Source organism: Rhinopithecus bieti, unplaced genomic scaffold (assembly GCF_001698545.2).
Source record: "Rhinopithecus bieti isolate Rb0 unplaced genomic scaffold, ASM169854v2 scaffold_34943, whole genome shotgun sequence".
NCBI lineage: Eukaryota > Metazoa > Chordata > Mammalia > Primates > Cercopithecidae > Rhinopithecus > Rhinopithecus bieti.
The window spans coordinates 127,887-140,467 of NW_016815584.1; the positions used below are offsets into that span (position 1 = coordinate 127,887).

The window sequence follows — 12,581 nt, forward strand, 5'->3', positions numbered from 1 at the left end:
TGCATTGGGGAGTTATACATGATATAAATGATGAATTGATGGGTGCTGACGAGTTGATGGGTGCAGCACACCAACATGGCACAAATATACATATGTAACAAACCTGCACGTTATGCACATGTACCCTAGAACTTAAAGTATAATAAAAAATAAAATAAAAAATAAAAGATAAAAAAATTAAAAAAAAAGAAAATTGGAAAAAAGTTATAGGACTCTGAAAATATCAAAATATCAAAACTCCTCAGATTTTGAGTTATGTTATTGCTAATAAAAGGGACCAGATATATAGGATCAAGAAAGAGTTTATTAAAGAAGGGTGAAATTCTATCATCTTTGAATGTCCCAGGAAAAGAATTTTCAATTCTATTTCTACTTATAGGAGAGAGTCCCTTAGGAATCTCAGTGTCATTTAGAAAGTTATTCAGATAAAAGAAATGTCATCATGACCAGAGTCAGCTAGAGAACACAAAAGAAACAGTAACTATAGACAAGTCAGTACATTGGGCTGAAAAGTAATAAAGACTAAAAAAAGAATAAAATTAATTACCCTATCAGACATCTGTGAACTCCCATGAACTAAAGCATTATTACCCCAGCCCTAATGGCCCTGCATTCTTCCCGCTCCCAAAGTCATGTGTCATCTCACTATGAACTGGTCACTAGTAAGCCCATATTACTCAGAATGTTCTGAACCACACATATTCCGTTCTTACACATTTAACTATTAATAGACAAATAAACCCATTATATTCAGTCCTTTAACCAACAGGTACAGGTTCTTTTCTGGCCTTTCATTTAATCAGCTTTTACTTTATCTAAGTATTCAAAAAATTTTTCGAAGAAATATTGCCTTTGAACTTCTGGAAATGTGTTCTTGACAACAAAAGAAGAGAAGCCAACGTGACCATAGCAACAGGGATTGGAGTGATGGCACCACAAGCCAAGAAATGCTGGCAGAGCTAGAAGAGTCAAGGAACAGATTAGTCTCTGCAGCCTCTGGAGGGGGCCCTACTGACGCCTTGATTTCAGCCCAGTAAAACTGATTGAAAAAATATGAATCTATTGTTTTAAGATAGCAGGTTTGTACAGAGGCAACAAAAAAATACACCAAACTTAGTGTATTTGTTCAATGTGTTTTATTTAGCTCCATTGATCTGTTTCATTCTATGCCAACCTCAGAATGTAATTTTATAGTAAATTTTATTACCTACTAGCATCTCTCCTAATCAGTACTCTTTTCCATTTAAAGTTTCATGCTTAAATGTGTCTGAATCTAAGCTGTGTACTGACTTTGCATACTCTAGCTAGAGAATTTTTTTTCTTACATTGGAAAAATTGATAACTAAGATACAGCAATTAAGCCAATAGTAATTACACTCTTTCTTCTAAACAAGCAATAAATAAATAGACTATAAGCCATGATTCCCACTCACTCTATTTCAGTCTTGGAGGAAATGGACTGATCAAGAGTCAGCTTGCTTTTCTGGAGAGGAGCTATTGGTATAGACAGGGAAATAACAAAAGCCAGTTGAGTTGTTGAGCTACAATACTGACCTTGCTTGTTCAGTTGTTTTTAACCCTAATTTAATCTAATGACTTTTCCTATAAGACCAAGCTAATAACTAACAGCCATAACTCAGCCAGAAGGGATCATTCTCACCCTACCAATCACCAGTTATATCCATCCTTAGGAATAATATGAGGGATCTTGAAATTAGCCTACTCTTGACCACAGGTGGGAGAATTAGGGAATTAATTATTTGTGCAACTTCTTTATTTCCATTATTTTTATCAACAACACTAAAAGACATGACTTTTGAAAAGGAAACTGCACTAGTAATGTTTAAAGCAGTCAAAACATGGAAGTGAGTTGGGGTATTTGGAACAAGCTACTACAAATTATGCAAATGCCTTCTGCAATTTACTAATAAGAATTGAAAAAAGTAGCTGAAAAACATTTATCAAAACATTCCCACATACCTCAGAAAGCAAAAGGTAACAATAAAATTAAATGTCTAGAAAAAATTTAATTATCTTAAAACAATGAAGTTTTATGGAAAAGAATGACATAGATAAATGGAAAGAAATATTAAGCTCTCAAATATTCAAGCAAACCAAATATATATCTTATTAGTTTAATTATTCACGAATAAAATTATACATTTAATTCAACCACAAAGCCTAAATTAAAATTTTGAATATACAATGTTTAATCCATTTTTTCTCTCTTTAACAAACATCTATTGATTATTAACAATGTGAAAAAGCTTACACTAGGTTCTGCAGAAATAGCAGTAATTTAAAAACATAACTTGTCTTAATTCTGTGAGAGAGTAAATAAGAAGAGATACTGATAAGATTTTGAAGAAGAATATACTGATGAGTCTAATCTGAAGCTCACATTTTAAAGTCACTTCCTGTTTTAACTTCCCTCACACACACAGGATATATATCCAAATTTGACTCTAAAGGAAAACACATCACATTTTCCCTACAAGAAACAGCAGGTAGGAAGGGGCTGTCAAATTTTACCACAGATACAGAGAGTAAGAAAATGAAAATAATTGTGACATGAAAATTTCTTATGGAGCTATTAAAAAGCTGTATTTGAGGAGAGGACTTGATAAAGTGAGAAAAGCTCAATTTGAGACATAAGAATAGGTGAAAAAATCATGATCCTAATTATAATAGGACTCTATGAAGAAACAAAGCTACATATTAGGCTGGTGCAAAAGTAATTGCTGTTTTTGCCATTAAAAGCCATGGCAAAAACAGCAATTACTTTTGCACCAATCTAATATTAGCAAAAAACTATCTGGGTACAGAATTATCAATTTTGTGTTTTTTGTATTTTACACATTATCTGGTGTTGGCATGCAATGTTTTACAATAAGAAAAAGATAACAAAAGCAATTTTGAAAACTAAGTTATAATTTATCCATAATAGGGATTACAATATTGATACTAAGGGGTTATATATAGGAGAGGAGTCTGAATAGCAAATGTGAAGTCACATTTAAAGACTAGATTACAAAATCAAACATCACTAAATCTCTGTAAGGATCCCTTGAGCAGAGCTTCCTGATTGCTGAACACATGGTGGGTGGCATAGCCAGAGAAGGCATGGAAGCTCAGTGCCATTTTTCCCATGCCTTGCCCTATGCATCTCTTTAGCTGACTCTTTACTATGTACATGTATATCAAAACTTCATGTTGCTAACTTAAATGTGTACAATACTTTTTTTTGAAAAATGGAATCCATTAAGCATCAACTGTCCAACAAAATGCTCTAAACCTTTCTGGGTCTCCTTGAATCAAACCTTCTTATTATATGGTTTTAATATCTATATGTTAGTTTCCACTTATGAACAAACAAAATGACAAGTGTTATAATTAAAATTTATTCCAAAGGAAAGGAGATGCTGCTTCACCTCCCATCTCAGGTTTGGGTGATGGTTACAGGTGCCTGGGAAGCAATGTGTATTCTCTGCACAGAAGTAGACAGCTGAGTCTCCAGGTTCAGTAGCTGCAATTTGCAGAGAGAGATGTTTCACTGTCTTATTCAATAAAACGGTGAGTCTTTGGCCTTGCCTCTTGGCCATATTTGAACGGATGTCTATAATGAATTGAGGACCTTTTCCAGATTCTTGCTTGTACCAAAGGAAGTAGTCTGAGACACTGTCTGAATAAGTACAGTTGATAACAGAGTTGTCTCCCTCCTGAACACTCACGGTAGGAAGATGCAGCCCCACACTCTCTCCTCTGCTCACCCCTGTGCAGAAAGAAAAGAAAAGAAGAAGGTTTATCAAGTTATTATTCTCCAGAATTTTATTTTCCACAGTAACTAGAGGAAACCTAGACATCTCAAAAACATCATCTAATATACTGTGTTACCCAAAACTCTAAACTCACAGTCCAGCTGCAGCCACAAGTACATAAATGAAGCTCGAATGCATGCCATCATTGTTCTTCCCAAATAGGCATCAGTCATAAACCTACAATCTCCAGCCATAAAAGCTACTTCTATCATCGGGTTTTCCTTTTTTTCCTCTAAAAATCATAGTGGTTTCTCACATTGTCTACTCAGCCAATAGAAAAAGGCTCTGCTTCTGCCATAAACCTATTTATTCAGTATCCGCTAAAATGAACCCTCCATGTGTTCCGCATCAGCAGAGAAGCACTGCCATCTTGTGGTCACATTCGTAGCTACTAAACTTGCTGTTTGAATGTTTTTCTATAACCCTGTGAGGGACTCAGATAAACAAAAGGAGCAATAGATCAAATAAAGTCCTCACACTGAGATTAAGTTCACAGTAAGAATGTAGACATCAAGATTGATATTATGCAAACTAATGAGTCATTGTTAAAAAGTTGGAAAGAGGTAGATGTTGCAGGTGTTTATGCAATGATGCACCAAGTTTACATGTTTGAAATCAGGAAAGCACCATGATTCACTCTCCTGGACGAAGAAAAGTAATATAGTCCCTTGCAGTCAAATCTATCATCACTATTTGTTTGTTATGGAGAAAAACTCTTTCTTAAAGGAATATGTAAGCCAAAGATAAGAGTAAGAGAGAGAGGACCACTCAGTATTTCAAGTGCATATTATCTCAGGTTCTGCTTCTCCAAGACTGGTCTTCCCCATGACCTTCTATTCCCAGAGACTTAACAGTACCAACAGTCAAAATGTGGAATCTTTCTTTGGTAAAGATGGCTTTAATAAAAGGTAAAGAATTAAAGTACAATGATAAAGGAGAAGGGGGACAAGTTCCATTAGTTATTAATACTACAACAATAGGAACAGTTTGACCCATAGATTGGGCTGGTTTGCAAGGAGAAATCTGGCAGGTTTTAATAAGTCTTCTCCTATTGCTATGTGGCTTGTATTCTGCAAAGCACAGAAAGAACAAGGAGAAATTCTCAGAAAACATCAGGCTGCAGGCTCCAAAAATGAAGCCACATGTAAATTTCTTATTAAGGTGCTTTTATTTTCTGATATCAAAATGAATGATATCAATATGGCATGTCCTTAAATACAATGACTGACTCATATCTTCAGTGGAACTTGCCTCTAAAATATAAGCCAACTCATCCGGCATGGACCGCTCTTGCCTTAGCCATTGCTAGCTCTGATTCCATATCTGCCGTTTTCTCCGAAACTCCACTACAACATTCTTGCCTAAGATATTGATAAAGTCCTTCAGTCTTGTACGTTTCTGGGTTTATCTCTCCTTGCCAAAAAAAAATTCTCATCTACTTTAATTTTGATACGTTCTGATTACTTCTGTAAAATAAATCTATGGAAGCCAAAATATTGCCTGTGTCCTCTAGGAAGGATAGTGCAAAACTAAATAAGTGACCATGGGGAAAGTTTCCTCAGAAACCAATACTATCTCGTTTCCAGAAGGAAAGCATCTTTCCTGTGACTTGTACTCACTAGGCCCCTGGAATTATAGAGACTCAATATAATTTCTTATTCACATCTTGCACCCTTCAGTATGTAAGGACAGTTAGGATGAAAAATATCAACTAAAATATACAAATATAGATATGTATACATAAAATGTGTGGTTTTATATATGTATAACTTCTCTGTTCTAAGGATTTTCCCTTTTCTCATTCATTCCTTATACAATATAATTCTCAAATCCTTTTTTGGATGAATTTCTATCCTTTTGGTAATGGATAATTTAGGTCAATATTTGGCCTTTTGAGGATAGCATTAAGAACTGAATGTAATGGTCTAAATATGACCACTCATATGGATCACAGTATTCCGCATATTAACTATGCCTTAGGTATAGCCATCCCCGGACAAAATTCCCAATCCTATGGTTATTTCATTGAATATTACCTAACTCATTGTCAATGTGTTGGCCCAGAAAAGATTTTCTAACACCTTCATGAACTGTCAGCTACACGAGGACATGTTACCCTTAGCTTCTCCATTCTAATTATCATTTTTTGGCAATGTAGAGTAATGCTCACTATGTCCACATCCTTCCTTCAAGGAATATCCACCCAACATAATGAATATATCTTACTATTTTTAGGAAAGTCCCTAGAAACGCCTCTGGGGGTTGAGGGTGGCACCATCACGTCTGGCTCACTCCTACAGCAGCTAGTGAGTCATGGACTGATTTCCTCGTAGAATAACAGTGGCTCAGCCTGTGTATCTTTCTTGCCCAAAGTGATAAATATTTACACAAACTGGAACTCTCCATTCTCATGGTCAAAGTGATTGAACCAAGGCTTTCTGGGAACCAAAATGCACAGGTCAGCCTGGTAGGGCTGCCATTAGATAATTTCTCTTTGTTCAACAATATGTGCCTGCAGGAATAGGCAAGAGTAAGAACGCTAAGGAGGAAGTGAGGAAATCCAGTTTCTTTCTACTCCTAGATCATTTACTATCTAATGGTTTCATACGGGCATCTTGGATATAGTTTTCGTGTTTGTAAAATGAAGTTGAAGTAAAAGGTATATAAGTGCTTTTATAAGTCTAAAATTCTTTTATACTATTTAACAGAGCAAATATTTACTGAGGACTGACTGTGTACAACACAGAGCATGGGAGTAGGCAGAAATTATCCTGCATCAAGGAACTCCAAGGCCATTGTCATGCCCACATGCAATCTAGTGGGTCTGAGGTTACCCCAACCAATCCTTGGGCTCCTTCAGAAGCAGAGACAGGGTCTTCTGTGATCTCAGCACAGAAGACAGCACTTCTGTGATCTCAGCACTCAGGAGGATCACTTGAGCCCAGGACTTCAAGGCTAAAGCAAACTATAATTTTGTCACTGCACTCGAGTTTGGGCAACAGAGCAAGACCCCTTCTCTTAAAAAATAAATATTTTTTGAAAGAGTAACAAAGTGGCTTCCTGATATGTATATGATTCACTGTTTGTTTGTGCATTCTATCATTGTATCTTCAATTATAAGAAAAATTAATTTGAAAATTAGCCTCTATGTCTGTAACTGGGTCATTCAAAACTTCGCATGAAAATAATATTCCTTTCTATCAAGCTGTTACCCCTTACATTTAATTTCTATTTTTAAACCTGCAAATATTCAAATTGCAGTGTATTAATTTTCAAAACTAGAGTTTCTAAACTTTTTTTTTTGTTTGTCTTTTTGAGATGGAGTCTTGCTGTCCCCCAGGCTGGAGTGCAGTGGGGCAATCTCAGCTCACTGCAAGCTCCGCCTTCCTGGTTTACGCCATTCTCCTGCCTCAGCCTCCCGAGTAGCTGGGACTGCAGGCGCCCGCCGCCACGCCCGGCTAATTTTTTATATTTTTACTAGAGACGGGGTTTCACCGTATTAGCCAGGATGCTCTCGATCTGCTGATCTCGTGATCTGCCCGCCTCGGCCTCCCAAAGTTCTGGGATTACAGGCGTGAGCCACCGCGCCTGGCAGAGTTTCTAAACTTTTTGAAGGATTCAGATAACTCTTCAACATGCCTTATTGCAACATTCATGATCCATCTTTCATTTAAAAGTTTTAAGTTTAAAACCTAAGTTTTAAAATTCACCTGAACAGGAAACCACCCACAGTGGCCCAGTGAGACTGCACAGCAATCTCTCACGAGAGGAAGAGGCAATATTTCTAATGTATGAAGATATAGGGTTTTTTTAAAGCACTTTATGTAAGAGTAGTTTACGGATAATATGTGAGGAAGGGGGATGGTAACTCTCAGAAGAATCTGTGTCTCAGCTGGGTTAAGTAGAGCTTTAAAGAGTCATGGGAAGAGACCCCATTTCCCAAATTACACAGTTTGACAGAAAATTAGAGAATTCAAATATATGAAAATTCTAATAAATGAAAACTATTTGATAACATGCATTGCGAATTTAGAAATAAATAGTTTCTTGAAATCAGGAGATTAGAAAATGTTTCCAACTAGAGGTTGGTTGCTTAGAGGAAAAATAGGATGTGTGTATGATATCCACTCTGATTTAATTTCTACCTCCCCCCCTTCCTCTGTCCAGACCTTTCCCCACACACCCTGCAGGCTCTCACAACTGTTCTGACCAGGCCACACATTGCTGGTCAAATTAAATATTGTCCTCTCCCTATTCTCTTTCTGTTCTTGATCCTTATTTTATTCCTATTTTCTTCTCTTCTGTTTATTCTTGTTCCTTCTAGTCTCAGAGAAGATATAAGAAAAGATCAGATATCAGGGGTATTTAGAATAATTTCCAGGTCAGTGAATTTCATGAATTTTAGTCATAAGAATTTAGAAACTGAAAACATGTAATGGAGATTTTTTCTAATGAGAGTCCATGCTCCCAATGCCCAGTAAAACTCCAATTCCCTTAACTCTGCTTACAGAATCATCTTCACAATGGATTCATAGACCTATGAACTCCAGCTTTCTGAGGTTTTATATACAATGTCAGAGCTGAAAACCTAAGATGAACTTTACACACACATCACCCACCACCCCGTACCAGCTCCCTGTTATCTGTGATTTGACTGACTCGCATGCCCTCTTGTATCCTGTTCCATCCTCTGAGAACATCAGAAAAAGTCTTCATTTCTGGAACTCCTCGAGTGCCCCCTAGTGGACTGAAACCATCAACAAAGACCACTTTGCACCAACTTAGCTCCTCAGTAGTCACACAACACAGCCCCATTCCTTTCACGTTTCCTATGAAGGAAATGGAGGTGGTCAGAAAACAATATAACTGCCTAGATTGAATGGGGGTTAACAGTGAACCAATTACCACTTTTAAATGCCATTTCATGGAAATTAATATCTTAAAATAATTTGGCAATTCCCATCTTGTGCAATTTATTTGAATTCTCTGATTTTGTTTGAGAAAATCCAAAAAGATTTTTTGAAGTATTACCATAAGTGATTAATTTATTAGGATTTAAGAGCATATCAAAAGTGATGAGACATTAGTTTATAATCTACTGAAGAGTACAAAACTACACATGTCTATAATAAAATCAATAAAATCTATAATAAAATCACACTGCGATCCTAAGTGGAGTGTGAACTAAAAGCTAATGATCCTAGAGGTGGAGGAAATACTTAGGAAGGTTGGACAAGACCTTATAAAGAGGGTGGTCATTTTCCCCTTTCTCTCCTTTTTCATGAGGATAATAGAACAGGATATGGATAAACCTTTATGATGGCTTTTATGACTTTTTGTTGGTTTAATATTAGAAAGGATTGATGAACATTTGAAATTATTAAAAGTGATACAACATACTAGGTAAACAAAAATCTACTTTTACTACCACTCCCAATTCTGATTCTTTCATCGCTCATTACCCTAATTCTCCCTTCATCTTATCAATTTGGAGTTGATACTTCCAAATGTTTACTATAGTATTATATACATGTACTAAATACAAAAAAAACTGAAAATAAATAGTATTTTGGTTATTATTTTTAAATTTAATACAAAATGATGCATCTCATGCATACCTTATTGTAACTCACATTATAAATTCAATAATGCATCTTGTAGAGCTTATTATATTAACACATATGGGAACTTCTGCTACATTGCATCCTATTAGAGATATACTTCAGTTTATATAGTCCTCTCCTATTGATGAAGACTTAAGATGATATGTGATATAGTTTGGATCTGTGTCCCTGCCCAAATCTCATGTTGAAATGTAATCCCCAAAGTCACAGGTGAGCGATGACTACCTGGGCTCGTGGTGTTGGGATAAAATAATTTACCATGACTGTTGTAGATAAAGAAAGGCAGATCTATTAAAGAAAGTATGAAAGTAGTTGCCAGGGAGCAATCAGCAGAAGAGGAGCTGATGGTAAGGAAACAAAGGCTTACTGGAGATTTTACAGGATGTTTTTGGGTTGCAGAGTGCTACATGCAGTACTGATAATGCCAAGGTAGCATTATCTAACTAAGGTAGCAAGGAACTAACTTGCATTCTTCTGTCAACTGAGGTTTTGGATGATAGATAGAGGTATTTGATGATAAGCAGGAAGTCTGTGAGTTAAGTATGTTGTTTGCTCAGGAGAGCTATAGGTTCTGAGCCATAAAGAAAGACCTATAACTTATCTGCTTCCTCTTTTTGTTTATATGTCCTGGACCATGAAAAAAAGGCAGATCTATAGCTTATTTGCTTTATCCCTTTGCTTTCCCCTGGTTCTGCCAGCCTGACTCCTTTTCCCTAATCAGGATTCCACACCCAATGCTGGAGGTCAGGCCTGGTAGGAGGGGACTGGGTCATGGGGTGGATTTCCCCTTGCTACTGTCCAGAGTTCTCCTGAGATCTGTTTGTTTAAAAGTGTGTAGTACCTTCCTTTCTCTCTGGGTTCTGCTTTTGCCATGTAAGACAGCCTCTCCCTCTTTACCTTCCACCTTGAGTAAAAGCTCCCTGAGGCCTCCCTAGAAGCAGAAGCCACTGTGCTTCCTGTACGGTCTGTGGAACTGTGAGCCACTTAAATCTCTTTTCTTTATAAATTATCATGTCGCAGCATTTTTTACAACAGTGTGAGAACAGACTAATACAACGGGTTTTTTTTTAACTATGAAACACAATGCTGCAATAAACTTTTTGAGCATTCTACTTTATTCACATGTTCCCATGTTCCTCCAGGAGCAAAGACTATGAGCCAGTGAAGGCATCTATGTGGCCAATGGTGAAAAACACTCCAGGCAGAGAGAAGATCAGGCACAACGGCTCTGAGGAGGAAGGGAGCAAATTCATGTTGCAATTATGGTGTCGGATGGTTTTCTTTTCTATTACTTTTCTTAATGTACATTGGAGCTATAGTTTATTGTTCATTTCATAATATCTTGCTGAAATTATTGTCCTGATGTATATAGCTACATATAGTTTCTTCCAATCAGCACAAAGGTAATTCTAAAAATCATAAGTCAGCAGGAGGTAAAGGAGAAGGACTGGGACATACAAGGAAAAAATGTTACAGAACAACACTGAGGAAAAAAAAGAATAACATTGGGCATAAAAATTAGATTTATATATGCATACACATATATACATACATTTATACGCATATTTCTATACATATATTTACATAACAGGGGTACTTATCATAACAGAAATATACATTACATTTTCAAAGCAGTATGAAGAAAAGTCAAACTATCAATGCAAGGGAAGACAGGCTAAAAGGAAACAAGAAAAAATCAAGAGAACGCTACATAAAACAAATCAATTTAAAATGGATCCAAGCATGTCAGCAATCAAAACATATATTTTTAAAAAAGAGTATCTGATTGAATCAAAATTTAAAATATTGATACATACTACTTAAAAAAAACAGAAAACAATCCTCAAGAAAGCTGAGCATATATGATGGGATTCTTCCCGCTGCTCCTGTGTTTAAGGACTGTAGCCACCTTCCTCATCTGCTTAACCCATTGCACTTGTCCTAAACAACTTCAAAAGAATTTCAATTCTTTTTCTTTTATAATGTCAGTTCTGCTGATGAGGTGGTAAAGGAAGAGTGCAAGAGAAAAATAGCAAGTTAGCTAAATTGGCTTCTGCACAGGTAGACTCTAATATTAGAGAAACAATAAGACAGAGGTAAAAAAGAAAAATAACATTTAGACAGAAAACAGAATGGGGAAAGAAAGGAAAACTGTCAGAGATAAAATACCAAGCAGAAATTAAGATTTACCTTCAGGAAAGAACAAATCTAAACATGAGAGAATTCTGCACCCCAATGGAACAAAGGAAAAAGAAGCCACTTCTGAAAAGAGCTTTCAATTTTATCACTGGTTTTTTGCAGTTTAGAATATTTCATAAGTTATCTGTATTTGTAATTGCACATTTCTCATTCCTCTAGAAAGAAACCCAATACAGGAAAATCTCATCATCAAAATTATACATGATCATTGTGTGCACGAGAAATTAGTAAAGCAGTGCATAAAGAAAGGTTTCAACTGCTTTGTTTGCGAATGTAATATTTACTTGGAGAGTTGTTATGGACTGAGTTCTATCCGACTCAAAATTTACATATTGAAGCCCTTACCCCCAGTACCTCAGAATGTAACGGTGCTTGAAAATAGGGTCTTTAAAGAAATAATTAAGGTAAATGATGTCACATAGGTGGACTCTAATTCAGTATGACTGCTGTTCTTATAAGAAAAGGAAATTTGGACAGACATGTGTACCCTCAAGGGCAAGACCGTGTAAGGACACAGTGAAAAGGCAATATGATCTGCAAACTTCAGAAGAAACTGACCCTGCTGACAACTTGATCTTGAGCTTCTAGCCTGTGGAACTCTGAGATAATAAATTATGTTGTTTATGTCACCTAGTCTGTGGTATTTTGTTATGCCAGCCTTAGAATATTCATATAAAGGTCAATTTTATTGTCCCATTATATAAGACATACCACAAAAAACAATTTGACTGTTGAGCAAGGATTATAATTACATGACTTACAGATCTTCAGGACCTGCAGGAACAATGACCTAAATTTTGTTCATAATATCTGACTATCAGTTACCAAGTAAGAATAAAAATATCACAGTGTTAGGATATATAATTTACATTAAATCTTTTCGACAAAAGCCAGAGGATATTGGGTATGTACTAGTTAAGTCTCAATTCTTTTTTTTTTT

At 36.1% G+C, this 12,581-nt stretch overlaps 1 gene segment (V, D, J or C); it reads right to left on the reverse strand.

The window, feature by feature from the left end:
- Positions 1-417: 417 nt before the first annotated feature.
- Positions 418-4,099, reverse strand: LOC108516109 (T-cell receptor alpha chain V region CTL-L17-like). The segment is given in 4 exon segments: positions 418-456; positions 3,432-3,526; positions 3,635-3,772; positions 3,913-4,099. Coding segments are annotated over 4 exon segments (390 nt in total).
- Between the last annotated feature and the right edge of the window lie 8,482 nt (positions 4,100-12,581).